Genomic DNA, 27,806 nt, shown 5'->3' on the forward strand with positions numbered 1-27,806 from the left:
AAAAATGTGATGATGAATAACGTGGTTGATAGGGGATGAGTAAGAACCCGGCAGGATGTTACGTGGTGGAGGCAACTTCCCTGTCCAGTGTTAAATAGGAGGACTACAGAGATGCAGTCATTTCTCGAGATACACTACTCCAGATTTCCAGCTATAGGGATAGAGTTACCTCTCCACATACACCCACGGTTTATAAATAGAAATCACTGAAAAAGCAACTTTACAGGAAGAGAACAGGCCATCTGACACATCACCCCCATGGCTTTCAGCTCACAGAGGCTCTGCAGTGGCAGGAGGACGTCACTTCCAGGACTTTGCATTTAGTGTTATTAAATAGAGCAGTGCAACAAAAAGCACTAAATCGATGCTCGAGGCTGTTTGTGGGAGCACAGAGAGCAGAGCTGGCGCCCCACCCCACTGCTAACATGGCCTGTGGAACAGTGCTCACTATTAATTTGTGTTCCTGAATGAGCAGCACGACAAAAGCATAAAGCCACTACAACTGCCTCACCTAGAAGCCCAGCAGGGTTGGAGATCTTTGGAATTATGAAAATAGGATAAATTTCTAAGTCATATTCACGTATTTCTCAGTGTTTCCAGCCAATACAATAATTCAGCTGGCAGGGACGTAGAATGATCACTTCAGCCCAACTGTGTGACCACTCCAGGATTCACTGTCCTTTCATTGCTAACAAACCTCTAGAATGTTCCATTCTAATTTCTAAAATTCTCTGCAGGTAAATGAGAGGTAAAAGTGTCTACATCAGCCACATGCCTTATTCACTTAAGCTCAGCAGAAAGGACAGCAGATGAAAATCAATACTTTAATGCCATAAATTCTTGTTTTCCTGTAAGATAGTTAAAGGAAAGTAGATGTAAAAAAACTCAAAAACTATTCAGTGAGGAACAGTAATTTTATTTAAATCTACTGCATGCTTAAGCATGGTAGAACCCCAATTTAACTTTGGCAAATATCACAAAAAAACCCCAAAACAAAAAACCAAGCAGCCTATACAGAACAGTGAGAATGCCAAGGATATGGGTTCTCCACAGTTTCACTGCAGAGCAAATGGATTTAGAAGCCTCACTTTTGCTATATCATTTATAACCATATAATTAAATAAAGGTAGTCTTTCACTATCACTTCTTGACTTCTCCAAGATCTTCAATACTGTCATCATCCACCTAGGGAGAAAAATCCAAAACACAGCAAATTAAGTATTTTCTTTTTACATGCCTCCTTCGACGTGCACCCCTGTAAATGTAGTGAAGTGTGGGAGAAGTGAACAGCACCATTCCAGATTCCCTGCTGTAAATTCTACGTGAGTGACGTGTGCTTGCAGGACACAGCTGAGCCTGCAGGACTGTGAATAAAGACAGGCCTATGGAGTTAAACCATGAAGAATTCCACTTGGGAAATGCCAGGACAAGGGAGAGTCAGAGAAAGCCCCTGCAATTATAGCTCTCAGCCTTAAATTTCAGCCCAACTCACACTAGCTGATCTCTTCTTCTGAGGCACAAATGTGTGGGGTTTGGGTTTGCTTGCTTTAATTTTGCAATATTTTAAGAGGTGTTGAAAAATAGGATAGCAAGGTAAGAATATTTAGACAATCACTGTTAAGAAATGGTCACAAAGAAGCCACAGATATTTGACAGCTGGATTTATTCTGACATGCCTCCCTCACTGCAGGGTGGGAATGCAACAACATGCTCTTATTTTTAAGCACCAGTCTGTGCTGCCAAAGATGAAATCCTTTTCCAAAGTCATTGGAAAGTCACAGGCTAATGTGGAAAAGTGTGTGTCTTCCTGACAGAAGAAAGGGTTTATTACCTCAGGCCACTTCTCCTGGATTACATCAATAATGTCATCTGTAAAGTCCCCCTGAATGATGATTTCATCTTCTCCTGTTACTGAGGCACCGCAGGAAAATTTCTGAGCAAAAAACCTTTGTGCTTCCTTAAGATCGATTTCTGCCAAGGGGAAAACGAACAATTTAAATACAGTTGTTGTCATAAAAATATTTTCTCAGGTTTAAAGCCAAAATCTTGTTTTAACTGTTGAAAAAGCAGTGGTGTTTTACAGTTGAAACTTTGCTAGAGTTTCCATTGAAAGCCAAGCCTGTTGTTTACACCCAAAACATCAACAGACGTACAAATGCTTCAAGGTAGAAAGTGCTGAATGTCCTCTACGCGTTCTGTTGATGTGGGTCTGCGCCCTGTTTCAAAATACCTGTGGCCCTATTTGTTTGAAAAAACATGGCAATAACTACCTTAATAATTTATCCCTGTGAGAAGTCAGTGTACCTTTGGCATGCTTTGGAACTGCTAAAAGCACCTCAGGACTTCCACCTCACACAGCTGGCAGCAGATTTCTCAATGGAATACAACCAGAAGAAGTATCATGAGGTTAAAGGCAGGCACACCCAATACCAGGAAAACCCAAACTCACCAAACGTTGCGAGGCCACACACTCTCGTGACATATTTTTTCTTTGCTCTGGGAATTTTAGCTATCGTAACTTTCTGTGGTACAGTCTTCTTCTTCTGTTTTATCTGACCTCTTCCACCTTTAAAACAGAGCATAAGGTTACATGATTAGTTAAATGATGTCATAGTTCATCAAAGTAAAAAGCCCACAAGGCCAGATTTCGTCCCTATAAACAAAGAAACTGTTACCTCCCCAACACTGTTGGTAAACAAAAATATATTTTGCACATTGTCTCAGGTTTAGTATTATTTAACAAAGATCCCGTGTGATCAAAGTATTATGAGAAATAACAACATATACATGTCAAATGTGCATTCAAGCACAGGCTGAACAGCAGACCTCCACTACAATCAGCAAAAAAGGGCTTTTCCCCACACTTTACTAATTACTGTGTTCGGTCTACATTTACATCGTTCCTTGGTGTAATCCTAGAAATAAATTTTTCTTTGATGTTTTCCCCAAGTATTTTAACATCCTCAGGGTTTGTGTCTGAGGTAAAGCAGGCTGCTCATGCCCATTTCCTGAGGCCACAAGGTCTTGTTTTCCTCAGGCTGCTGGGTTAAACAGCAGATCAAGGTCTGGATACCTGTGCACAACCCCAGAGTGAACCACACAGGGATATGTGAGCCAGCAGCAAACCCCACACCTCTGACAGCAGCCAGCCACAGCAGCCCAATTCCACAGCATCTAACACCACCTTTCCTACAGCCTATTTCTAGGCCAGCATGTGGGAACACTCCCTGTATCAGGCATTTATGAGTTGGAGTAAAGCATGCAAAAGATACATTCCCCTCATTAGGATTCTTCAAGCCAGATTAAGATCTCGGCTGACTTTGTGTACAGTCATCAAGTTATTCCAGGGTAACCAAAGTTTCATGTTTCTGAGCCTTCTCAGCATGAAAACCTAAAGAATTCATGACAAGTAAACCAACCCCTGTGACTGTTTCTGTTTCTAACATGCAGCACTTTCAATTCTGTTTTATTATAAACTGGTGTCTGGTAATTTTAAGACAGTAAATTTCTGCCTTAAATTTTCTTCAGTAAGTGTCTTACTAAGTTTGTGCTTGTTTTCCCTCACATTTTTATGGTCACTCTTACACCATCCTACTTAACACCATACTCTTTCATGAAGATTTGGATTCTAGGAAAAAAAATCACAAAATATTTTAAACACTATTATTTTAGAACCAAAAACCAGACTGAAAACTAATCATACCACCCCTCACAACAAATTAGTGTTGAAAGAAAATGTCCTGAAATCTCTGGGAAAAGCATCCAAGTTACAGAACATGAAATCCTGTTGTCACTACACATTGCCTACTGAGAAGGCAAATTAAACTCGTTGCCAAGATACAAAAATAAAACAAAAATATATGTGGCATAAAACATAGATCTTACTGGGTATTAACCATAATTTCTGGAGCACTGCACACAACCTGACACTGCACAGGCAAATGCATATTAACAGCTTCAGCACTCTGATTTATGGTGGAAAGTATGTTAATTAATTCAGCAGAAAGAACTCCAACAATCGAAGATAAAACTGTGTTTAAATTGTTCCACATAACTTTGTATCTTCCAACGTTGGGTTTTGAAAATGTTTTTCATTACTACTGCTGGGAAGAGACACAGCTGTTAATGGAGACACAGGTAATAGATTTAAAAGCATAAAACCAAATCCTGTTCCGTGAATACAGAGAGGTGGAAGGAACAAAGGCAAAAGGAGAGTCATGAGGCATTAACAGAGGGAAGCAGCCTTTGTTCCACTCCACAAGCAACCCATAAAATGCTGCTCAACAGGGCAGAGCATTCCGGGAGAAATGCCAGCTGATTTCAGGTTGGGAAGAACTGCTCCCTGACTGAGAGTGGCAGCGGTGACAGGAACAATGAGGCACAGGATGCAGGTCCCCTTTCCCTGCCTGTCTCTCCTGTCCAACATTTCCATTGGCACAGGTCACAGAGCTAACTCTGCTGCCACAGGGAGGAAGATATTCCCTATGTTCTGTGCAGAGCTAACCACCAAGATGCAAGGAATTCGTGCCCTGGTCCAGACCAGCAGGTGAGAAAGGGAAGCCCCAAACTGCTTTTAAATCAGTACCACAATCAACTATTTAGACCTTGCCTCTCTTTTGCTTCTTCTTCTCCTCTTCTTCTCCTCCTCCCACATTTCCTTGGCCTTCTCCAACCCCAGCTTCCTGTTTAGGTGAATTTTCTTATGTGCATCAGAAAGCAGTGAGGGGAAAAAAAAGAAGAACAAAGTTAGTGGTCAGACACCACAGCCTTACAGGAACAGAAAGTAAGGTAAAGTGGTATTATGATAAATCAGTAAACTATGCTGAAGTGCAGCAGCCCCTTGACTGATGCATGTTACATCTTCATTACAGTAGTTATGCAAATTAGACTCCAGAAAAGCCTTAGCTCAAAGACACAGTGACCATTTCAATAAAGGCTCTTGCATAGAGACAGAAACTAATGATAATGTTACTACTGAAATTCCAAATGCAAACAAGTAAGTTCCCCATAATTATTGACTTTGCCTCCAGCCATCCATTGTAGACTGGACAGACATAAAATCCAATAAACTAACTTTGATGGAAAACAAGTGCATGGATGACTGTTTATGGTAGAAACCTTAAGAAAGCTCAAATATTGTAAATGAAACTACACATTGATTATTTAGTGTTTCCCGACATTGTAAAACATATTTCACAGCATCCAAAGCATTAACTTTCACATGATACAGCAGGAAAAGGAAAGAGATAAGAACTGGACAAGCTCAAATATTTCTAAATACGTCCAAGGGCACAGATCAGCTAGAAAATAGAAAAGACTCTTACCTACTGTAAGTTTTGCAAACTCATCTGGAAAATTCTTTTCTAACCATTGTCTGCATTTAGTCACATCAGGCATGTATTCACAGTACTAGAGAAAAGCCATATCAATGTGTCAGTGGAGGAATGACAAAATATGTCAAATATACCAAAATAGGGCATAATAGGACAGAAGGAAATTTGGACAACAAAAAAATAACTCACCTCTGTTGGCAACGAACAGACTGGAGAAAGAAGGGGGAAAAAAGAACAGATTACAAAAGGAATTTTTTACTTTTTACATTTTTACTTACAGCCTTAGTAATTAAATTCCAAATGGTGTTGCAAAGTCAGGGATGACTTCTTATATAACTTCTGGATATAACCACACACTGACTCAAAAACTACTTTATTGTTGCCACTCCACATTTTAAATCCTCTCCCATTAGACCTGTGCTTACATGCTCTGCATTATGATAAAACCATCACAGCAAGAGCTGCCAGGCACTGAGGGAAAGGGAGGAGATGCCCAAGGTTGGGAAAAGCTACAGAACAAAACAGCACTTCTACCTGAGAGAAAAGATACACCTAACAAAGTACCACATGGTTTGGTCAGCTTCTTTTTTTCCAAGAGCTGCCAACATTCCAAAGAGGGGCTCAGCCCCACAAGCACCCAAACCAACCTTGCAGACTTTCAGACACAATAGGGCTATTTCCTAATCCCCTGCAACTGTATTCCAGCCTGAAGCAAAATGATATTCCTATCTAAAAACACAACTGTCAAGATTCCCTTTAAATTTCACCCCCATAACTACAAATGTAACGAGCAAAGAATACTTCTAAACACAGTACAACAATGAATTTTATGTGTTCCATTTCTTACTGTCATACTAATGCTCAGAGTCCTTTTCTGAGCTAATGGCTTTACTGACTTCCTGCAGGAAGAGATCTCTGCTCCCAGTCCCTTCACACCCAGAAAGCTCTCAGCACTTGCCTCCGCAGTAGAGGACCCGGAGGGGGTAATCGGCGTCTGACCTGGCACCGCTCCTGCCGTCCCCTCTGCAGTCAGGGACCACGGGCTCAGCGACATCTGTGGCCATGTCACAAGCCTGGAGGTCATACAGTGAAAGAATGAGGACCCAAGGTCTGCGTTTCAGTCAGTCACATCCCAACTCAACAACAATCCCCGAGGAAATAGGGGAAAGTGTCAAAAGAGCATGAGCGATCCGGGAGAAGAAAATGAAGAAAGACCTTTCAGAAACCCACAGGGAATTGCAGAACACACTGGGTTAAGCACAACGTGAAGTATCATGTTAAATCAATGGCACATGAACAGCGGGGGCACTGGGGGCAGGTACCTCTCGCATATTAGCAAAGAAAAGAGGTCATTTAAATCAGTGCTTGAAGAGTCACAAGCTGATCCAAGAACACTGGGGAAAAAAAACAAAACCAAAGAGCATAAAGCAAGGAAAGCGAACTCAACTCACTAATGGATTTAATAGCGGTTTACACACACGTTTTCAAGCAAGGGACTTAGAAGACAGAAGTCAACAAGGAAAGAGTTTGGAACACACAAGAAATCCCCCAGGAAGATGGGAACAAACAGGATATGTGTGAGGAAGCTTCGGTTGCTGTACAAGCTGTATTGAGCAGTGAGGAATGCTGAGGGAAAGTTCCAGAGATGGTGGGTTCAGGGTAGGAGGACAAGGACAGGCGGTAGATGGTCACAGTGCGGGTGAGGATGTTGGGGTGCTCAGGAAGACCTCAAATAGGCGCAGAAGGGTGCTGGGTGGTCAGGGGGCAAAAGTGAGGGCAGGTCGGGGGAAGGGTGCTGGGACACCAGGCATGGTGGGGATCACGGACACGGTGGGAGCTGGGGGACGGAACTGGGGGGGACTGGGGGGGCTGAGCTGAGGGGATGGGGGGGAGCCGAGGGGATGGGGGGAGCTGAGGGGATGCGGTTCGGGTACCTGAGGAGGGGCGGGCTCGCAGGGCGGGGCGGTGCCGGGGCTGACGGAAAGGAGGGCGCCGGGAGGATGCTCAGGTACAAGCACCGGGGGGGGATCCCTGCGAGGGGCGGCAGCGCCGCGGCTCCGCAGGAGAGAGAGCGGGCAGGTGTGGGAGCCGGCAGGCGGGGGCTGAGCGGAGCGGGGCGGGGGGACCCGGGGGCAGTGTCGGTGTTACCGGAGGCCCCTCGGGCCGCGGCGGGTCCCGGTCCCTCACCGCGCGCGCACGTGCGCCCGCCCCAGCGCCACCGTCTCGCGAGAGGGGCGTGCACAGCTTGACCCCGCCGGCTCGCCGTACCGGGGCGGGCAGGGCTACGCGCTGCGCCGGTCACGTATTCAGCCAAGCTACGGAGCGCCGTAGCAGCCACTTCCCGCCGGGCCGCCGCAGCTATGCCCCGGTACGCGCAGCTGGTGATGGGCCCGGCGGGCAGCGGGAAGGTGAGCAGGGAACGGCGGGGAAAGATGGGGAGCGGGGAGCGGCGGGAGCTCCCTGACGGCTCCTGACGGCCGTGTGTGCCTTGCAGAGCACGTACTGCTCCACCATGGTGCAGCACTGCGAGGCGCTGGGCCGCGCCGTGCAGGTGGTGAACCTGGACCCGGCGGCCGAGCTCTTCAGCTACCCCGTCATGGCAGGTGAGCGGCGGCCCCCGGCGAGCCCCGGGCATCGCCGGGCTCGAACCGCCCCGGGGGCGTGCTAGCGCACAAGTTCTATTGCTGTAAAAGGGAGGCCATGCGGCAGTGAGGGAGGATGTTAGAAAACGGTTTAAACAAAATAATGTGTGATCCTTATATCAGTGATACCCCAAATAATGCCTGGTTTGGTAGCAAATAGTGCCTATGTCAGACATTAATGTAGCGCTGTAATAGTGATAACTGCCTGCATCAGCGACTGTTGCCCTGTGTCAACTCGCGTTTAATTCCGGTATTTACCTACCCTAGAGACTGATATGTACTGGCAGATGTTTCCGTTTTGAGAACAACAGTAGGTCTGAACAAAGATAATAAAAAATGTGCATCTTGACCTGGCCACATAGCTGAGATACCTTCAAGGAGAAGAGATTCACTAGAAGATGCAGGACCATAGGATGAAAATTTGGGGAATGAGATGTTTCCCAAACAATCACCAGGAACCCTCAAAAGACCCCTACTCATATCCAAATAAGTCCGGGGAAGTATTTAGCGTATATGTGTGTATTGTGGGAATTAATGAGCTTGTGTAAGTTCATCCACAGTTTTGTGTGGCTGCTGGGTGTGCCTGTGAGTGGGGAGATGCCGTGCACCCAGCGCTGCTGTAAAGCTGTGTTGGTTTTCTCACCTACCGAGCTGTCTGCAGTTCATTTCCTGGCTTTTGGTGACGTGTGTGTTGTCACAGACATCCGCGAGCTGATAGAAGTGGACGATGTCATGGAAGATGAGTCCTTGAGGTTTGGCCCCAATGGTGGCTTGGTGTTTTGCATGGAATACTTTGCCAATAACTTCAACTGGCTGGAGGAGAGCCTTGGGCACGTGGAGGATGACTATATTTTGTTTGACTGCCCAGGTAAACACACGCCAATGTTTCGGTATCGCTCTTCATTGGAAAATTCTCAAATTGGAAAATTTGGTTTTAGATGGTTGTGATAATTCACATTTTGATGAGCTATTAACAGTTGTCAGAGTCACTTTCAGCTGTCTTAGGAGTGCACTTGGTCCTGGGTTCATCTGGGTGACTGCACAGATGTTTGGTAGCATCATGTGCTGTGGGAATACTGTGGCAACTGCAAACTTAACACTAACTGGAGACCAAAGGAGGTCTTTTCCACTTCACCCAAACACAGTCAGAGCTGCCTGAAAAGAGGGTGCTTTCCTTAGCAGTTTTTATATATGTTAAATGCAATCCCATGTCTATGTGTAACTGTGAACTGTTCCTGCTTGCCTCACATTCCAACCTTCTAATATCCTGAGTGTGTCCCAGGTCAGATCGAACTCTACACGCACCTGCCGGTGATGAAACAGTTGGTGGAGCAGCTGCAGCAGTGGGAATTCCGTGTCTGTGGAGTTTTCCTTGTGGATTCTCAGTTTATGGTGGAATCTTTTAAGGTATCCATTTGAAATATGTTGAAAAAGTTCATATTGATAAAGAACAAGTCTGAGCCATTCAAGGAGCTGGGTTTGCCTGGAGGAAAAATTGCCAAGTTCAGGGAGATCTGATTGCTGTCATCAGCAGCCTCAGACACAGCCTGCAGCAAGGACAATTCCAGATGGATGTAAAGACAACCAGCACTGTGAGAGTGGTCAGACTGGGGACAAGCACAGAGGGATTGTGCAGTGAATGTTCATGGAGTCAAAACTTGACTGGGCAAACCCCAGAGCAGCCTGGTCTGACCTAGAAGCTCCTCTATTTAAGCAGTTGTAGGAACCAGATGACCTCCAGAAGTCCCTTCCAACCTAAATTCTTCTGTGATTCCATGAGAGCTTTCTCAGATCCCGAGAACAAGCAGGCCACTTTTCCCATTTAGCAGTAACTATCCTGAGAAGGGTTTGGGTTTCCTTAGTGCCCTTTTCAGTGGCAGATCAATATTTGAGGCTCCAAAAATAAGGGGATACTTGGCACTGCCTTTTTCCAACAGAGAATAATTCCTCATATGGCTTGGTGTCCATGTTCCATATATTCATTACCAGATTTGGCCCGTGGCTGAGTGTCCTGTGTGTTTGTGTTGTGTTTTTCTGTACTTTAATACATCATTTTTCATCCTCTTCAAGTTTATTTCTGGAATCCTGGCAGCTCTCAGTGCAATGATATCTTTGGAGATTCCACAGATTAACGTCATGACCAAAATGGATTTGCTGAGCAAGAAAGCCAAGAAGGAAATAGAAAAGTAAGTTCCAAAAAATTATTTGCTCTGTAGTATAATATATTGAGGCAGAGTTCACTGAAAATTCAGTCTAATGTTTCCCACAATTAAAACAGACTCTTTTGGAATGGGAGAACATGGATTTCATTTATTTCAAACAATAGTCTTTAAGCATCTGGGTAGGATGCTTAGTTTAGTCAGAGTCAAAAGAATAGCTCCATGTTTGTATTGATCTTTGGCTTTTTTGTAAGTAATTATCTTGGGTCTTTTGTGTCATTCTGAATGACAGACTTTCAATGTTAATGGTGACTTTGTTTCTGCAGGTACTTGGATCCAGATATGTATTCTATGATTGAAGATTCTACAAATATATTGAGAAGCAAAAGGTTTAAAAAACTGACCAAATCTATATGTGGATTGGTAGGTATATTGCTTGTACCCTAAAATGCACTATCACTTTTTGCCTCTTTTAACTCAGTTTTTCATTTTTTCAGATTAGCATGAGATTCTTGATACTACTGATATGATACTCTTGATAGCTGGATTGTAGCCAATACATTTTCTTTGAATTCTTTTCTGTTGGCAATTTTGGGAAATGGCTTTTTCTACAGTGTAGAACTCAGGACTGGTAACCAGGTGTTCTGAGTAGGGAATTACCATTGGTTTGCAGTGTGACTTTAAATGGTATTTAGAAGTCCAGACAAATGTGGTTTAAGGAAGTGGCTTAGAGTGCTGTGATTGAGAATTAACTGACTGCATTTTTGTACCAACATCCTTTGAATCTTAGATTGATGACTATGGTATGGTTCGATTTCTGCCTCTGGATCGCTCTGATGAGGAAAGTATAAACATAGTTCTGCAGCACATAGACTTCACCATTCAGTATGGGGAAGATCTGGAATTTAAAGAACCAAAGGTAAGGGACTGCTGGTGAGAAGATTAAAAATTAGAAAGGATCCATAATATAGTTGTAATACAAATATATTCTTTGCCTTGCTAATAAATATTGTCTTAGTACTGTGGGGTATGCCCAGCCCCTGCCCTGGAGGGATCTCTGCTGAGATAAGAGAGTAATATAGTACAGTTCAAAATAAGCCATGTTTAGTCTTTCAGTGACAATGCTTGTACCATCTTCATTTAGAGTTCTAAAAGTGAAATTCTCTAATATCACCTTGTATATGGAGATTGATCAAGTGGTTGTGTTTAAAAGTATTACTTTGGTTTTCAAAATTAACAGAATTTTAACCTTCAAATGTCAGAAAGGACCACTGAGATCACTAAGTTTTTTTCCTGCATGACTGTTCAAAGTCCCCTGATAATTCCTGTGTTCAACCCAGGAAGGTTTATATTTTTCTGGTCTTTTTGACAGGAATGTGAAGAAGATAAATCTGCTCTTGTGGATGAATACTTTCAAGATCACGTGGATGAGTAAAAAACATGTTCAAACAGGGAGGAAAATACTTTGCTTTTGGTAAAAAATAAAAATGAAAAAAAAAAACAACCAACCCAATCCCTACACAAACACACTTGATATTTTACCTGTAAAATAACTCATATTTATAGTGGAGAGTGAGTTACATGACCTCATAACTACTTTAATAAACAAGTTTTTTTTATTATGCTTGTGTGTTATAAAATACAGAGGCCAGTGTTAGTACGTATGAAAAAAAGCAGAGCCAGAACTGGGCAAGAGATTCAACAGCCCAGCAAATCCTGCATATCTAGAGGAAAAGGGCTTCCAAAACTGTGTGTGGCAGGTCTTGATCTGGCTGAATTAAACCATTCAAAAGTTGGGGAAACTTCGGTGGTTTAATTCACCTCCAGACTGCCACTAGGACAAGCCATGCTTAGGGCGTTTTGAAAGGACAAACCCCAACCCTACAGTTGAATTACTGTGACTCACCTTCCAAACCCTCCCATTTTGTCTCCCTGACATGCCGTGAGTCAGGTACCAGGGGACAAATCCAGCAACGCTGGGTCACAGGGAAGGTAATGATAGTAATAGGAGTGTGCACCTAAAAATACTGTATCTTTCTGAACGCACCACGTTTGGTCCCCTCTTGTGCTTCCTTACACGAAGTGCCCCGTGCAGCCGGCTGGGCTGTACTGGAAATGCACAGGAGAGAAAACCAGCTGCGAGCGAAGCAGCCCGGAACCCCTTCCCCGAACGGGCGGTGCCTCCCGGGATCCCCTCCCGGGATCCCCTCCCGGTACCGGCAGAGCCCTGGCAGAGCAATGCCTCTCCGTGGCCCTTTCCCCGTAGGGGCAGTGTCCGGGTACAGAGATGCCTCCCGGGATCCCTTCCCGGTGCGCTGCCTCCGGGGCGGTGCACGGCTGCCGCTTCCCCTCCTCGCACCGCCTCTGCCGCTGCCTCATTTCCTGCAGCGTAGGCGGAGGAGGAAGCTCTGTGGCCGCTTTGCTGCCCGGTTCGCCCCGCTCCCCTCCCGCCCGGCCCCGCCGAGCCGCCTCCTGCCCTTCGAGATGCCGGTGAGCGGCTCCGAACCCGGCGCTGCGCGGCCCCGGCGGCGGCAGCGCGGACAGGAGGGCGCGGGGCGGCGGGGCCGGGCCGGGGGCGGCGGAGGTGATCCCGGGCCGGGGAAGGGGCTCTGCTGCGGGGTCTGGCCTCGGTCAGTGCGGGGGGAAGGGGCTGCAGCTGCGGGGAGCGCTCCTGAGAGCGGGGAATGGCTCTTCATGGGAGGCTGCTGGAAGGCCAGCGCCTTCCTCTTCCTCTTCCTCCTCCCCCTGCCAGGGATCCACCCGCAGCCGGGAGGGAGGGTGCAAGCCCCGGTAGCAGCGGGGGACAGGGTGGTCACAGCAGGGCTTTGCTCTGGCTTTGTTCACCTGCTTTTTACACCCGCTCTCCTCTACATCCTTCCCTGCCCCCCACAAAAGGTGGGTTGTGAGGAAGTGAGGGATTCCCAGTGGCCTGGCACAGCACCCAGGAAACGTTTGGAAAGTGCCTGAAACTAAACTGAATAGTTGTTGAAAATTGGTTTTCTAGGAAGAATTTGTCATATGCAGAAAGCTGTTTTGTTTTTCACTTACATCAGTTAGTTTTTTGTTGTTTCTTTCTGGTTTTTTTTTTTTTTTTTTTTTTTTTTTTTTTTTAGTGTATTAAGCCTGGCTTTATTTATAATTATCTACTATTAGTACTCAGACATGGAAATAAATTACATATTTTTTAATGACCAACTAACTTTGAGTGCAATGTCCCAAAACTCAGGCAGGTGAGCAGGGCTGTTACCCCTTGATGCTGCCAGGATGGGGTCAGGCACACTGGGGGTGAACTGTGCCTGCAGACCAACAACACAGATTTTATCCCATCTCCCACCACTGCGACTGCAAGTGGTGACACTGGTGGTGCTTCGATGGTATTCACCAGAATGGCACCAAGATCTGGGCCTAAATAAAAAATAGCAATTGTTTGTGCAAGGAAAAAATGCTGGAAGCATCATAATGAACTAGGCTGTGACTCCTGTTTGATGAAGACACAGGGGACATGTGATTGGATATGGAAATGTCTATTTTCAGTAGGATCAATAACCAGCTCTCTCTGTCTCTAGGCTTACCACTCCACTTTAATGGACTCAGACACCAAACTAATTGGGAACATGGCACTGTTACCCATCAGAAGCCAGTTCAAGGGCCCAGCACCTCGAGAAAGTAAGTTTATAATAATCTCTGAATTACTGGATATAGCTCATCATCTCAGGGGTTGCTCTAAGCCAGCCCCAGCAAGAATGACGAGACGAGTCAGGGGTGGGAAATGGAAGGCTTTGCAGTTTAGAGAGGAGGAAAGAAGTTTTCAATTACTTCAGTTGTGCAAATCATAGAAAATAATTGTGCACAGATAAATGTGCTTTGTGTTGTGCTGAATTAGTAGTTTCAGTAATCCAAGCCTCTGGTTGCTGTTTCGGTGCTTCCCCCTGTGTCTCCCTGTGCTCCTGAGCAGGGTTTTGAGGAGGCTGTGGTGGTGTGAAGCCTCTGTGTCAGAGGAAGTGGGGGTTCAGCTACCGAGAGCTGCTGCTTCGGGCTGTGGCTGGAGACGCTTGGCTGCTCTGAGCGATGAGGAGTGGGACTGCAGCACCTAAGGGTGTGCAGCTTCAGGAACTGAAATGAGGTTACAGGCACCCTGACAGGGCCCACAGGCAGCCAGGTACAGATTCCCCTTCAGCACCTGAACTTCCCAGGCGTGGTATTTCCCAGCAATGTGGCGGTTCAGGTGGAGAAGGCAAATGTAAAGGAAATGTTCCTGGATTTAAGCAGTCTTGGATGGTAGCAAAGGTCAGTTCATCACTGTGTTCTGCTCCCCTCCTTTTTTTTGAAGAGGATAATGGAATGTGAGTGATTGTGCTGGTATGCTGTCTCCAAAAACATTTTTTTCTATCCTTTTATGATGTTAAAACTCTGATGAGTTACTCAAATGGTAGAAAGGTGAGGAACTGCTGAATTGCTGGTGTTTGTGAAGTGACATATCACAGGGGAAGAAGGGAGTAGGAAGCTTAAATATTACAGTCTGAGCTCATGGTGTTCCACATGTTTTCTCTTAACATGGTGCTGACTTCTGCTTTTTGTAAATACCAAGGTTTTGCCTTTGCAGTAATCCTTATTTATTTCAGTGAGTAGAAGTTATGACAAATGTAGTATTAATAGTGCATTGCTTAACTCTGTATCTCTTTTTTATTAGCTAAGGACACAGATATTATAGATGAAGCCATCTACTACTTCAAAGCTAATGTTTTCTTCAAAAATTATGAAATTAAGGTAATTTTTTGAGATACTGAGCATATTCTAGTTCTTTGGAGGGTTGGTGCTGTGAATATAAATTTATTTTCAAGGAAGTAATTCTACTAGATCACAAAATCTCCCCTTCCGTTTAACCTTTAAAGTTGGGTAAATGCCATGAATTGCAGCTCTCCCTCTCATGGGGAAACTGTAGCCCAAAATGGCTTGAATTCATTCCTGCTTCAGACTTTATGAGTTCCACAAAGTCCTGTAATTGAAGAGTTCCTGCTCTTGTTTTGCAGAATGAGGCTGACAGAACACTGATCTATGTAACCCTGTACATTTCTGAGTGCCTGAAAAAGCTGCAAAAGGTAAGAAAACTGAATTTCTGTGCAGGAGGGAAACAGTCTGCTCTGACGATTGTTCTCAGGAAAGGATTTCCTGATACTCTCCTTCCAGGGGCACAGATAGTCCTGTTCACCCCAGTCCCAGTTGTCAGAGTCTCAGATACTCCAATGTGGATATGCTGTGTTGCTCTTCTTGATGAGTTTTTAATGTTACAGATTGGTAAAATACTTGGGTCTAATGCTCCGGATGCTTTTGTTTATAACTGCTAATCCATTGTTTGCCTGGTCTTCCAGTGTAACTCCAAAGGCCAAGGAGAGAAGGAAATGTACACACTAGGAATCACTAACTTCCCAATCCCAGGGGAGCCTGGCTTTCCACTTAACGCCATTTATGCCAAACCTGCCAACAAGCAGGAGGAAGGTAAGGCTGACCCAGGGCCGCTGAAGGCTGCCTTGGGCTCACACTTTATTAACTGCATTTTTGTGACTGCAGTTAGAAAAATTACTGTTAAAACCAAATCTTTTAAATTTAGAAGACTAAATCTGTCTTCTGAAGGCAGCACAAGCTGGATTTTCTGACCTCTATCTTATCCATAGATAAATTGAGCAAATCAACTCAGCCAGCTGGGAGTACCTGTAGATGTGAAACTCCCTCTCTGCTTTAAGCAGTGATCGCTGATGCGTCCATGTTAAATCCAGTTTGAGTTGGTGCTCCCCAGTTTACCCTGGTTTTGCTGTGCTGCTTTCAGAGGTGATGAGGGCCTACCTGCAGCAGCTGAGGCAAGAAACCGGCCTTCGCCTTTGTGACAAAGTATTTGATCCTCAGAGTGACAAGCCAAGCAAGGTAAGAGTTCAGTGGCATCACCACGGAGTTAATGAAGGGTTGGGGGTGTTTTTTCAGCCACGTGGAGAGAAGTGAGATGATGGGGTGAGGGTCAGGGGTGGGTAACTTCAGCCAAGCTGGACTGATTTTACAGTGAAATGACAGCTGCAAGTTATCAATAAATTTAATCTAATGTGATATGACAGTTTGGGTTAGTTTCAAAAGCAGGGCAGTAATAAGAGGTGTCTGGTTCAACTCTTCAAAGCACTGCACATCTGCTCTTGGCTGGGGTTGCAAATGGAAATTCTCAAGCTCAGGAGGTGCTGTTTGTCTTCCCAGGCAGCTCTGATTTGAGAGCTGCTTTGAAGTCGATTGTTTTGCCTCTTACCCAGATTGAAAGAAAAATCACTGATCAATGAATGAGTCACCTCTTGACTGTTCACATGTTTCATGTGCAAATGTGCCTGCATTTAATGTTGAAATTACTTAGGCTAATTGTTTCAAAGGCATAGCTTCTTAATGCATCCCTCATTTATGATTGTATTGGAATAAAATACAATAAAAGTAAGATAAGAGAAAGTAGAATTTCTCATTTTAATTCAAAGTCCTGTAATATGAATTCATTGTATCCATTCCTATTGTCTTGTTCACCTCAATTCCAGTAGAAACCAGAGTGGAAAACTGGAGTCTTAACATGTTATATGTCAGAGATTGAATACTTTAAAGTCAATGGAAACCACTTTTGTAGATTTTCTGACCTGTACTTCCTTCTGCAGTGGTGGATCTGCTTTGTGAAGAGGCAGTTCATGAACAAGAGTCTCTCAGGCCCTGGGCAGTGAAGCAAAGTGGCAACAACTTTAAGCATTTCCACAGCAAGATATTCAAGTCTTTTGCCTTTGTTTTGGATACGTTTTGTACCAAGGAAGAATTAAGTGCTTATGAAGTAAAAAAAAAAAAGAAAAAAACCAAACCTGTCAATGAGTGATAGAGGGAGGGAGAGCAAAAAGATAAGTTGTGTAAGCAAATATTATTAAGCTGGTGCTTAATAAGTGATTTCTAACGTGCTGTTTCAGATGCAAGTTGCTTTGTAATCGTGGCTACAGCATTTAAACCAGGGCTTGTATTTAAGAGAAGAAGTGGACTTGGCTGTGGGGCAGGGGAGCTGTGTCATTGCTCTGCTGGCTGGAGTCTGGGTGTCGTATGTCCAGGGAAAACAGACCTCTCACGCTGTGTTGTCCAGTGCAGTGATTTTTACCTTGTTTTCAATAAAATTCGCTTGTAATTAACGTGGTAACTACTGTGTGTCTTATGGACAGCTTTCAAATAAGTCAAAGAGGGCTTTTTTTTTTTTGCAGAAGGCTTTGGGGTGACTTAATTGTGGCCTTCCAGGACCTAAAGGGAGCCAACAACAGCCTGGAGTGCCTCAACAAGGGGGAATAGCTTTGACCTGACAGAGGGCAGGTTTAGATTGGATACTGGGAAAAAAATCTCCCCTGTGAGGGTGGGGAGGCCCTGGCACAGGTTGCCCAGAGAAGCTGTGGCTGCCCCTGGATCCCTGGAAGTGTCCAAGGCCAGGTTGGATGGGGCTTGGAGTAACCTGGGACAGTGGAAGATGTCCCTGGCCATCTTTAAGGGACTTTTAAGGTCCCTTCTGACCCAAACCATTCTGTGATTCCATGATTACTGTGTAACGTTAATCAGTTGGAAGTGAATCATTCTCACTGAAAACTGGGATTAATACAGGAGCTGCAGTTTGCATCAATTTACCTGTTTATTTAGCAGGTCTGTCTCCGCAGAGCTGTGTTCCTGAAATGTCTTTACAGGGTAACACAGGCAAATCCCACACAGCTGGGTCTGTGGCTGCCTTCCTGATGGCGGATTCAAACACTTCCAAACTGGTAAAAAGTGGCTGTTCTGATCAGCCAGATGATTTCTGGAAGAACACAAATCCACGCTTCGTTTATTCAGGTTTTGTTCCTTCATGGCAGGACTCGTGTCACAGTCACCACACGGCACCAAGAAACTTTTGGTGTTACCTGAAGCCCAGTGCTGGTGATGTTTTGCTGCCTGGTGTGTTTGTTTGCTGAGAGCTGTGTTCCTCTCCCAACAGCAGTGATGGTATGTCCAAACTGAAAGCTCCCACTGATTCAATTTTTAGGAATAGGATAGCCATGTCTTACAATGCTTTTGTAATAAAGGTGGGAAAATAAAGCTTATGATTCATCTCTCAGTCTATCCTTGTAGTTAATGGTAGGCCTAGTGAAGGACTTCTCCGAAGAAATTTAGGTTTTGAAAGGTCTTTCTCCTCAGTTACCAATTTTTAGAGGCAGGAGCTTCCTTATGTCGGAGCCCTCAGTCACATTTAGCTGCGGCAACCATCAGCGTATTCTCAGAAGGACAAGGGGCGAACTCAGGAGCTGTGGACACAGGGGGCGTGCGTGTCTTCCACCAGAGGACACACAGGGGAGCGGATCCCCTCACGCGCGCTGCCCGGACCCCGCCATCCCCTCACACCCGTTCCCGCCGCCGCGGGGGGTCCTTGGGGCGGGCTGCCCTCCGCGCGCCTGTCGGGCCGCGCGGGCAGTGCCTTGGCCGCCTGCAGGCGGCGGCGCGCGAGGACCCCTCGGTGGCGCCATTTTGGAGTGGCGGCGGGCGGCGGCGGTAGCTCCGTGCCCGGTGCCTCGCTCCGCGTCTCTCCCGGTTCCCCCCGTCCCGTCCCCTCCGCCCCGCCGGCGGCAGCATGAGTGTGGTGGAGCACGTGCGTGAGATGGCGGCCGCCGGGCTGCACTCGAACGTGCGGCTGCTCAGCGGGCTGCTCCTCACCATGAGCGGCAACAACCCGTGAGTGCCCCGCCGGCAGGGGGCGCGCGCGGGGCACGGTGTGAGGGGGGAGCGGGGCCGCTTTCGGGGTGGCCCTGTCCCTGCCGGGGATGGGTCCTGCCTCTGTTCGGGTACCAGCATTAGCGTCCCTTTGGGTTGCCCGCTACTCCATAGGTGTCCTGGCAGAGAGTCATGGAATCACCGAATCGTTCAGGTTGGAAAGGACCTTGAAGATTGTTTTGTTTCACCCCTCCTGGCTTGAGCAGGGACACCTTCCACTGTCCGAGGTTGCTCCAAGTCCTGTCCAACCTGGCCTTGGACACTTTCCAGGGATGGGACAGCCACAGCTTCTCTGGGCAACCTGTGCGAGGGCCTCCCCACCCTCACAGGGAAGAATTTTATTAATATCCAATCTAACCCTGTCCTCCGTCAGTGTGAAGCCATTTCCCCCTTGTCCTGTCACTCCAGGCCCTTATAAATTGTCTCTCTCCATGTTTCTTGTTGGCTCCCTTCAGGTCCTGGAAGGCCACAGTTAGGTCATTTGGTCTGCACACATACAAGGAGTGTTACAAAAGGGGTTTGTGTAATGTGGAAATAGGGATTAGGACCAGACCAGCTGTACAAGGAGCTGAGTCCATCCAAACAAAACTCTGTTCTGAAATCTGAGTGGGTAAAATGCTGGATCCTTAGCTGATAAAAGGATCCTAGGAGAAAGTTGATGCAGTGTAATGGACATTGACAGCCTTGTTATGGGAAGGATGAGGGCAGTGGCCAAGTAGCCAAACATTGAGCTGTTGTTGCTGATGAGGTGTCAGGAGTGGCTGTTGGATTTGTTTGTTTACAGATAAAGGAAATTGGTGAGATAACCCCGGGGTGAGGAGTCAGTACCTGTGTGAGGGGTCAGTACCTGTTACTCAATGGTCCTTCCAGTGTAGTAAAGAAGCTGCAGCAGTTGAAAGTTGAAGCCAGACAAACCAGAGCTACAGATACTTTGGATCTGTAAAGTTTTGATTCTTGTACAGCCAGCTGATCTCAGCCTTTCTGTCTGCATTTCTTCTAGGGAACTGTTCTCTCCATCTCAGAAGTACCAGCTCCTTGTCTATCATGCAGACTCCCTCTTCCATGACAAGGAATATAGGAATGCTGTCAGCAAGTACACGATGGCCTTACAGCAGAAAAAAGCCTTAAGTAAAACTTCCAAAGTCAGACCTTCTACTGGGAATGCTGCATCAACACCCCAAAGCCAGGTATTTAAGAATTGATAATGTGCTGCATGAAGTGATCACGTTCCCTCTTCCAGTTAATGTTGCTGACTCAGTATTCACAGAGTCACTGAGGCTGGAAAAGATCCTTCAGGTCGAGTCCCTGCCAAGTCCATCACTAACTGTGTTCCCTGAGCATCACCTTTACATGTCTTTTAAATGCCTTAGATTGTGCATTTATCATGGCAAATAAACCTGACTTTTAAGGCTGATTAGTTTGGTAATATCTGTGTGGTGTTTTCTAATGCAAAACTTAAAATGGTCTCCAACATAACGTTTTTCTGTATGTGTACTTCATACTTTTAATTTGAAGACAGGAACAATATGAACTAGCAGTGAGTTGCATTGTTAGATGACTTGCACTAGATATTTTTCAACACAGTATAAATATTTATGAGGAAACCTTATTAAAAGTTTCATACCTGATTAAACCAATATTGCATTTAAATCTTTCTTTCTGTTTCAGTGTTTACCGTCAGAAATTGAAGTGAAATACAAAATGGCTGAATGTTACACAATGCTGAAGCAAGATAAAGATGCCATTGCTATTCTTGATGGGATTCCTTCCAGGCAGAGAACTCCAAAGGTGGGTTCTGGCAGGTTTTTGTCACAGGTTCTTGGTCAGTGTATCTATAGGGCAGAACACAGTGTATAGGTATAATGGCATTATGTCTTCTTCTGTAGTTAAATATTGCTTGGTAGCATTTTCTAATTTTAAATTAGCTGATTGGGACCCTTTTCTTTAAAATCATACCAATTTTGTATTTCCTCTGTTAGAAAGAATTTTTTTTTTAAAAAAAAAGGAGTTAAATGTTTTGTGCATTTTTATTAACTTCTTGTGTAGTTGAAGCAGTGTAAAATCCTTGAAAGGCTGGAGACTTTGGCAAGTAGAAGGTTTGCTAGTGCTCCATCTTTTAAAATCTTTTAATCCTTTCAACAACAGTTTAGGTAATGTTAAATATTTAGATCCCTTTGTGGTCTGCAGTGCCAAATCTGTGGAGTCTTTGCTTGCTGGCTCTGTTACTCAGAAGGGCTTAAAAGATTAACACATCAGATCAGTCAACTGTGTTTCATGTTAAATTGTCCTAAAAGTGTACATGGGTTAAACTCCAGTTAATGTCAGAGTGTTCTGTTCAAAGATCAAGTTACAGAACAGAAAAAGTTGAGAAGAGTAAACTTTCTCCTGTATATACCAGTAAATGAAAGTGCTGTAGCAGAAACCAGCTACTTGTGTAGAGCTCAGATAACTTCTGTTCTTTAGTCAATCATGGCTTCATTCAGAAGCTGAATGGAAACTTTCTCTGCCTTGCTAAGCTAATTCAAACACTTCTGTGGATACAGAGAGATTCCTGGAAGAGACTGATTAATGGATATACAGATCCTTCTTGGCATCACGTAGGAGCACTTGCCCATCTTTTGACTTCTTTGGTGCACAGCACAGATTTCAAGGTGCACTGTGCACATACAAAAGAATGTAGATTTTATTTCTATACTCAGAAAGAAGCCAGAGTTTTCATTTTATACTATATGGTACCTTAGAGCGTTCTCAGAAGAGCAGGTTATTTTGTCTTTTGCCCAGAACAGAGGCAGGCAGACTTGAAGACAGAGTTGTGACCTTTCTTAGTGATTCTTTCTCCTTCCTCACACTTGACTGTCCCCACATTTCTGTTGTCTGTAGATCAATATGATGCTGGCAAATCTCTACAAGAAAGCAGGTCAGGAGCGCTCCTCGGTGACGAGCTACAAAGAAGTGCTGAGGCAGTGCCCCTTGGCCCTGGATGCCATCCTAGGTGGGTCTCTGCACACTGGGAGCATTGCAGTGTTCAGTAGTGTTGTAATTTGAATTGCACTTGGGACTCTGTAACTGTCTTGCATTTGCATGTCATACCCACATTATGTAAATTGTAACAAGCCCTGTAACAGCTGTTTGTGCTTGTCAAGGGATGGAGTTTCTGACCCTCAGACTGTTTGTATCAAAGGCAGTTTTGAGTGGCTGAGACTGATGGATGAACCCTTCTAAACAGGCTTGCTCTCGCTGTCAGTGAAGGGAGCAGAAGTGGCCTCCATGACCATCAATATAATCCAGAGCATTCCCAATTTGGATTGGCTCTCCGTGTGGATCAAGGCATACGCCTTCGTGCATACTGGAGACAACACCAGAGCAATAAACACCATTTGGTAAGAGTTGAAAGAGCATGATGCAATCCAATAATACATTAGTTCTTATATACAATGATATTCAAAATGTCATTTATAAATAACGGGCATTTCTTTCCCTTTAAGCTCTTTAGAGAAGAAGTCATTGCTCAGGGATAACGTGGACTTGCTGGGGAGCTTAGCAGACCTGTACTTCAGAGCTGGAGATAATAAAAACTCCATCCTAAAATTTGAACAAGCACAAATGCTGGATCCTTACCTAATAAAAGGTGAGTAAATCCTGAGAGAAGGTTGACTTGAAGAGTAACAGCTACATGCAGTGGAATATTGTATATTGTTTACCCAGCTTTCAGCTCAGAGTTGACATTCAGAAGCTGCATGTGTTGAACCCTTCCTGGTAGTTGCACAGTTTAAAGTAGGTGTTTGTGGTTTTGGTGGCTTTTTTTTCTTGTGAATGAACATTTCTTGAGGATTGATCCTCCAACGTGTCTCTTTAGGAATGGATGTTTATGGCTATTTATTGGCGCGTGAGGGTCGGCTGGAGGATGTGGAGAACTTGGGCTGCCGGCTCTTCAATATTTCTGACCAGCACGCAGAGCCCTGGGTGGTATCTGGGTGAGTTGTTTTCTTTCCTTTCTCACCTCAGCTCTCGATTTGCTGAGTGTGGTGGGTTACAGCTGACAAAGGTGGGTTCAGCTTGTTTTGTTCAGAAGGTGCTTTCCTATCCTGTCTGTTCCGTTCTTGGGTACCTTAAACTAGCTCTCTGTAAATATCCGTCATGTTTGTTTTCTGTATGCTAAATCTGTTAGAGTTACCACACTTATGCAATACCAGCAATAGAATAAATAGCAGTAACAATTTTAATATTTATAATGGGGTTTTTTTAAACTCCAGAAGAAGTTTTTTTTCTTAACTTCAAATGCAAGGAGTTCAAAACCCCCGTGACTCTACACAGGCACCGCAGGCAGTGCACATTTACAATCCCTCTCCTCTTTCTGTAGGTGTCACAGTTTCTACAGCAAACGATACTCCCGTGCCTTATACTTGGGAGCCAAAGCTATCCAGCTGAACAGCAACAGTGTGCAAGCCCTGCTGCTGAAAGGAGCTGCTCTGAGGAACATGGGCCGGGTGCAGGAGGCCATCATCCACTTCCGTGAGGCCATCCGGCTCGCGCCCTGCCGCCTGGACTGCTACGAAGGTGAGCCACGAGAAGCCACTCACAGCTGCTCCGGTGTGAGGGTTGGTGTCATGCTGATGATGAGGCAAGGGAATAAACAGCAGTTCTTCCCTCCTGTTGGCTTTCTAGTAAATAATTATCACCCCAAAACCGATGAAGCAGTCGAAACTGTCAGGTGAAATATACCACTGAATGTGTGGGTTTGTAAGAATGACTTTCAAAAAGGGGTTTTCTTGGTTTTTGTTTTGTTTAATCTGGATGTAAACAAACTTGGGTGTTTTGAGCAGCTTGCTTTTGGACGATGACATTAACTGATAGTTTTGCTGGGAGCTTTGTTTTGTCATATTTGTTTAAATATTTAAATCTTGTTGATCTCAACAGCAGCTTCAAGTATATGGTGAGTGGTGAAGAGTCCAGGTGAAGTATTAATTATCTCAGTATTGGAATTGGACAAAAATGTTAGATTAGGTGTACTTGGGGTTTTTTTCAGTGCCTGCCCATTAATTAACTCAAGTCAATTATCTGTAAAATGAGTATGTTGACATGCATAGATTCACTTTCTCAATTGTAATTCATGTTTGCTTATTGGGGTGTCAGCTGTTCAGCACCTGAGTGCTACTAAGTGCAAATAATGATGGAGGGGTGAGTGCCTGTGGTGCTGACTCAAACCCTGCAATGTTTCTATCTGACACCACCAGGTCTCATCGAGTGTTACCTGGCATCCAACAGCATCCGTGAAGCCATGGTGATGGCAAATAATGTGTACAAAACCCTGGGGGCAAACGCACAGACCCTCACTCTGCTGGCCACAGTCTGCCTGGAGGACCCAGTCACGCAGGAAAAGGCAAAAACGTTGCTGGATAAAGCTCTCACACAAAGACCTGACTACATTAAAGCTGTGGTAAAGAAAGCAGAACTTCTCAGTAAGTTCCTTTTCCCCATGTTGGTTTATTTAAAGATACCTTTGTACATGAAAGGATGTTGTGCAGCCACATTGATGGGAAGGATGGAACAGTGATCATACAGTCTGGGGATTTGTCAGTTCTATCCTGAAGGAAAAATCACAGGAATTAATTGCATCCAGCAACTGATACTACACTTACAGCAATTGCAAACATAATGTTTTGACTTTGAAGTAGATGTAATTGTGAGTGCAACAGCTATTGCAACAAAAAGTCATTGTTAGAATTAATCTTGCAAGAAGTACAGCACTGCTGTCCTCCTGCTGACAGGTCTGGAGGGACAAATAGCCTTGTGTTGGGAAGACTGTGAACACTGACTTTTTATAGATTTGTCTCAACTATTAATTAAAACAGTAGTTTTGCCTGTGAACAGGTAGAGAACAGAAGTATGAAGATGGGATTGCTTTGCTGAGGAATGCCCTGGCTAACCAGAGTGACTGTGTGCTGCACCGGATCCTGGGAGACTTCCTCGTGGCTGTCAACGAGTACCAGGAAGCCATGGACCAGTACAGCATAGCCCTGAGGTAAAGTACACCCTGAGACTGCAGGAGGTTTATAAGAACCAATAATCAGTTTCACTGAGTAAAAAGATGAGCTATTAATTGATTAGGATGAGAATCAGAGGTGGCTTTATATCAATCTCCCTTAAAACAAGCAAAACCACACAAATGACACCCTGGTAATAAATTGGTTGGTCTTAAGACTTTGAACTGAGAAATGCAAAATGTAAGGACTGTAAGACGCTAAATACATCACTAGGCTTGTGATTCCTTGACTAACAAAAGGATTAAGGTATGGAATTATTTATAGTTATTAATTATTACATAGTCAGGCTTTAAGATCAATTCTTTTACACTAGAAGGTGCATATAAAAATGAGCTACTTGATAAATTTAAATAGTGTGATTCAACTTAACATAACCTAAATGCTATTTTAGAGTGTTACTTTGTTAAATATTCCCATGTTTTGATTGCAACATCTTCAATTTGCCTTAAACCCAGCACATTATGTCCGCTGCAAACTTGTATAGCTTAAATGGGTCAGCTGGTTTTTGCCTGCATAGATTATATTTAGTCAGAGTCATTTAAATTTTTACTGCTTTCATGTTACTTTATAATTAGTATTGTTGGGAGAGGTGACTCAGTTTTCTGGAAGAGTGGGATGTTTAGATAAATGCGTTCTTGGGGATCAGAACTGTTTTATAAAGAGATTTAATACTCAGTGTTACAGTAGCTCAAGGGGAAGTTGCATCATCTTCTAAAATAAGCTTCCTGATGATGTTAAACAGGAAGTGCAGACAACAGGATGAGATTTTATTGTTATTCTTTACACTAAGGTCACAAAGAGAAAAACGTTTCAGGACAATGCTTTCTTTTTCTTCACTTGTTCAGTTTGGATCCAAACGATCAGAAGTCACTAGAAGGACTGCAGAAAATGGAAAAAGAGGAAAGTCCAACAGATGCCACCCAGGAAGAAGATGTGGATGACATGGAGGGAAGTGGAGAAGAGGGGGACTTGGAAGGCAGTGACAGTGAAGCAGCTCAGTGGGCAGATCAAGAACAGTGGTTTGGGATGCAGTAAAAGCCTCCTGCTGCTCGTTTTGGCCCTTGAACACACCACTAGGGCCACTCTTCTTAGAAGAACAGAAACTATGATTTTTTTGCAGTAACAAAGGACTTTTTTTTGGTTTTTTAATACACTCTGAAACCAATTAGTAGTTCTGTGCATCTCAATACTGTGGAGATTCTTGATGCTTCTTATTTATTAAGTGTAAGGGACTAACTGCATCCGAGGTTATTTGCAACTTTATTTTGAAAAATTCCTGCTAAAACTGAAACCATCAGAATCTGAGGTGTGTCATGAGCCTGTTGTTTGTGATGAAAACAATGTCTGAGTTCTGTCCAGGGCTAAGTGTGCTTGGGCAAGTTGTAAATACAGTGGTTTGTACTCCTCTGTGGGAAAGGTCTTGCTCATTTGTATGCAGCCATTTGAGTCTGGGGGAGCTGCTGTCAGTGAAGTCTGGGGGAGTTACTTGAGTGTGGCTGAAAGCAGCACTTTTCTTTTGCTGTATTTGTTGAATTAATTTGTCTTTTTCTAGGGCATTACCTGTGCTGTCCAGGAGAAGTTTGGGACAATAGGCAACTTGGACTTGCAGGACACTTTTTGTAGCTGACTGATTTCTTTGTGTTCAGAATTGAGCCAGTGGTGGAGAATTAAAGTCTTTTCTTCAACCCTTACTAAACCCTGTAATTACTTAAAGTCTCTATGTTAGCATTTATTTTAAAATGCAGTTTAATGTTATTTCAGTATGTTCCTGGAAGGTTTTGCAGCAGTGACTCAAAGCACTTTACATTCTGTATACAGCACTGACATTTAAAATGCTATAAAAAGAATTCATCCCTTGCAGTGCTGGAGAAATGTTAAATTACGCAAATCCACATATTGTCCTGTTTTTTCCATGTTTATGTACTTCCTGATTTTGTCAGGTAGTTTTTGAATTCACATCTTTTTCTCTCACCTTTTGCAGCAAAATTGCTTCACGTACAAATTCCAACCTCAGCATAACAAGGGTGAACTGCTTTGGGTAATCTAGAAACTGTTTCATTTCTGTGGGCTTGATGTGTGGGAAGAGGAATTACTTATTTTTCTTACAGTTCTGACTTCCTTAGTCTTTACCAAAACGTGTTTTTTTCATCTTTATATTGAGAGTTTAATTCCTTTGGTATTTATTTTGTTACCACAGGTATGCTGGAGCACACAGACTTTTTAGAAAGCTAAAAAATAGTTTCGAGTATCAGTTGGAGGAAAAATGGCTGTTTGTTACAAACACATGACATGGAAAAGAAGCTTCTCCCTGAAAGGCAGAAAAGGGTAAAATATCCCTCTGTGATGTTGTATCAAAAATGCACAACAAAAGCAAGAGGCAGATTATTGTCTGTTTTGGAAATGTTTTGGTATGACATGGCTTACAAAGGAGGAGTCCAATAGTTCATCCATTTAAGAAAAGAAAACAGCTGCTTGTCTGTTCTCTCTGGAATTCTGTGGGCTTTAGATTTTCCAAAATACCAAACTGAATTATGGTTATTTGAAGGTGATAGGGGAAGAACAACAAAGCAAAGCTGTCGTGGCAGTTGGATTGGCATAAGGTGCTCCTGCTCTTCCAGTAAGCAAATCCACCAAATGGGGGCATCTCGGGGAGAGCAAATGTTTCATTAATGACTTTCTGGCAGATAAGGGGCCTCATCCTGTTCATCTCTCTGCCATTGCTGTGGGATGCAGTGAATGGATTTCAGCTCATCACATGTCTCATAACAGAAAAAGCATGCAAGCATATTCAGAGCATCTTTTTTTATATAAAAAAAACTTTGCTTTCTCCTCACACTCAGTGTTCACCAG

General features: G+C 44.2%; 4 protein-coding genes across 4 annotated transcripts; 3 read left to right on the plus strand and 1 right to left on the minus strand.

Annotated features, from left to right (window-relative positions):
- Positions 1-895: 895 nt before the first annotated feature.
- DENR (density regulated re-initiation and release factor) lies at positions 896-7,589 on the minus strand. Its single transcript, XM_082293784.1, has 8 exons — positions 7,268-7,589; positions 6,292-6,406; positions 5,523-5,542; positions 5,325-5,409; positions 4,610-4,699; positions 2,450-2,566; positions 1,832-1,971; positions 896-1,185 (listed from the first exon to the last, which is right to left on the minus strand). Exons 2-8 carry the CDS (start codon positions 6,395-6,397, stop codon positions 1,141-1,143), a joined length of 603 nt encoding a protein of 200 aa, XP_082149910.1. The 5' UTR covers positions 6,398-6,406; positions 7,268-7,589; the 3' UTR covers positions 896-1,140.
- Positions 7,590-7,662: 73 nt separating this feature from the next.
- GPN3 (GPN-loop GTPase 3) lies at positions 7,663-11,756 on the plus strand. The gene is made up of 8 exons (XM_082293290.1): positions 7,663-7,741; positions 7,828-7,936; positions 8,676-8,843; positions 9,258-9,382; positions 10,046-10,161; positions 10,461-10,557; positions 10,925-11,053; positions 11,507-11,756. Exons 1-8 carry the CDS (start codon positions 7,694-7,696, stop codon positions 11,567-11,569), a joined length of 855 nt encoding a protein of 284 aa, XP_082149416.1. The 5' UTR covers positions 7,663-7,693; the 3' UTR covers positions 11,570-11,756.
- Positions 11,757-12,515: 759 nt separating this feature from the next.
- ARPC3 (actin related protein 2/3 complex subunit 3) lies at positions 12,516-17,319 on the plus strand. The gene is made up of 7 exons (XM_082293212.1): positions 12,516-12,624; positions 13,701-13,800; positions 14,825-14,901; positions 15,165-15,233; positions 15,504-15,630; positions 15,959-16,053; positions 16,809-17,319. The coding sequence occupies exons 1-7, from the start codon at positions 12,619-12,621 to the stop codon at positions 16,869-16,871; spliced, it is 537 nt and encodes a 178-aa protein (XP_082149338.1). The 5' UTR covers positions 12,516-12,618; the 3' UTR covers positions 16,872-17,319.
- A 1,367-nt stretch (positions 17,320-18,686) lies between these two features.
- On the plus strand, positions 18,687-26,652 carry ANAPC7 (anaphase promoting complex subunit 7). The gene is made up of 11 exons (XM_082293541.1): positions 18,687-18,873; positions 19,913-20,099; positions 20,581-20,700; positions 21,793-21,904; positions 22,139-22,292; positions 22,398-22,540; positions 22,769-22,886; positions 23,273-23,469; positions 24,147-24,371; positions 24,784-24,934; positions 25,802-26,652. The coding sequence occupies exons 1-11, from the start codon at positions 18,773-18,775 to the stop codon at positions 25,989-25,991; spliced, it is 1,698 nt and encodes a 565-aa protein (XP_082149667.1). The 5' UTR covers positions 18,687-18,772; the 3' UTR covers positions 25,992-26,652.
- Positions 26,653-27,806: the final 1,154 nt, after the last annotated feature.

The sequence above is a fragment of the Coloeus monedula genome (genome assembly GCF_965178545.1).
Source record: "Coloeus monedula genome assembly, chromosome: 18".
NCBI classification, from domain to species: Eukaryota; Metazoa; Chordata; class Aves; order Passeriformes; family Corvidae; genus Coloeus; species Coloeus monedula.

Bases quoted from the DNA above. Each gene is read 5' to 3' on its own strand.
- DENR (XM_082293784.1), bottom strand. From the start codon at position 6,397: ATGGCCACAGATGTCGCTGAGCCCGTGGTCCCTGACTGCAGAGGGGAC. The intron at 2,567-4,609 runs GCAAGGTCTAAA...TCTGTTTTAAAG, and splicing joins GAAGAAGAAGCAAAAGAGAG to GTGGAAGAGGTCAGATAAAA. The intron at 1,972-2,449 runs GTGAGTTTGGGT...TCCCCTTGGCAG, and splicing joins GTGTGGCCTCGCAACGTTTG to AAATCGATCTTAAGGAAGCA.
- GPN3 (XM_082293290.1), top strand. From the start codon at position 7,694: ATGCCCCGGTACGCGCAGCTGGTGATGGGCCCGGCGGGCAGCGGGAAG. The intron at 10,162-10,460 runs GTAAGTTCCAAA...TTGTTTCTGCAG, and splicing joins GCCAAGAAGGAAATAGAAAA to GTACTTGGATCCAGATATGT. The intron at 11,054-11,506 runs GTAAGGGACTGC...TCTTTTTGACAG, and splicing joins TGGAATTTAAAGAACCAAAG to GAATGTGAAGAAGATAAATC.
- ARPC3 (XM_082293212.1), top strand. The intron at 14,902-15,164 runs GTAATTTTTTGA...CTTGTTTTGCAG, and splicing joins TCAAAAATTATGAAATTAAG to AATGAGGCTGACAGAACACT. The intron at 15,234-15,503 runs GTAAGAAAACTG...CTGGTCTTCCAG, and splicing joins GCCTGAAAAAGCTGCAAAAG to TGTAACTCCAAAGGCCAAGG.
- ANAPC7 (XM_082293541.1), top strand. From the start codon at position 18,773: ATGAGTGTGGTGGAGCACGTGCGTGAGATGGCGGCCGCCGGGCTGCAC. The intron at 20,100-20,580 runs GTATTTAAGAAT...TTTCTGTTTCAG, and splicing joins CATCAACACCCCAAAGCCAG to TGTTTACCGTCAGAAATTGA. The intron at 22,541-22,768 runs GTGAGTAAATCC...GTGTCTCTTTAG, and splicing joins GGATCCTTACCTAATAAAAG to GAATGGATGTTTATGGCTAT.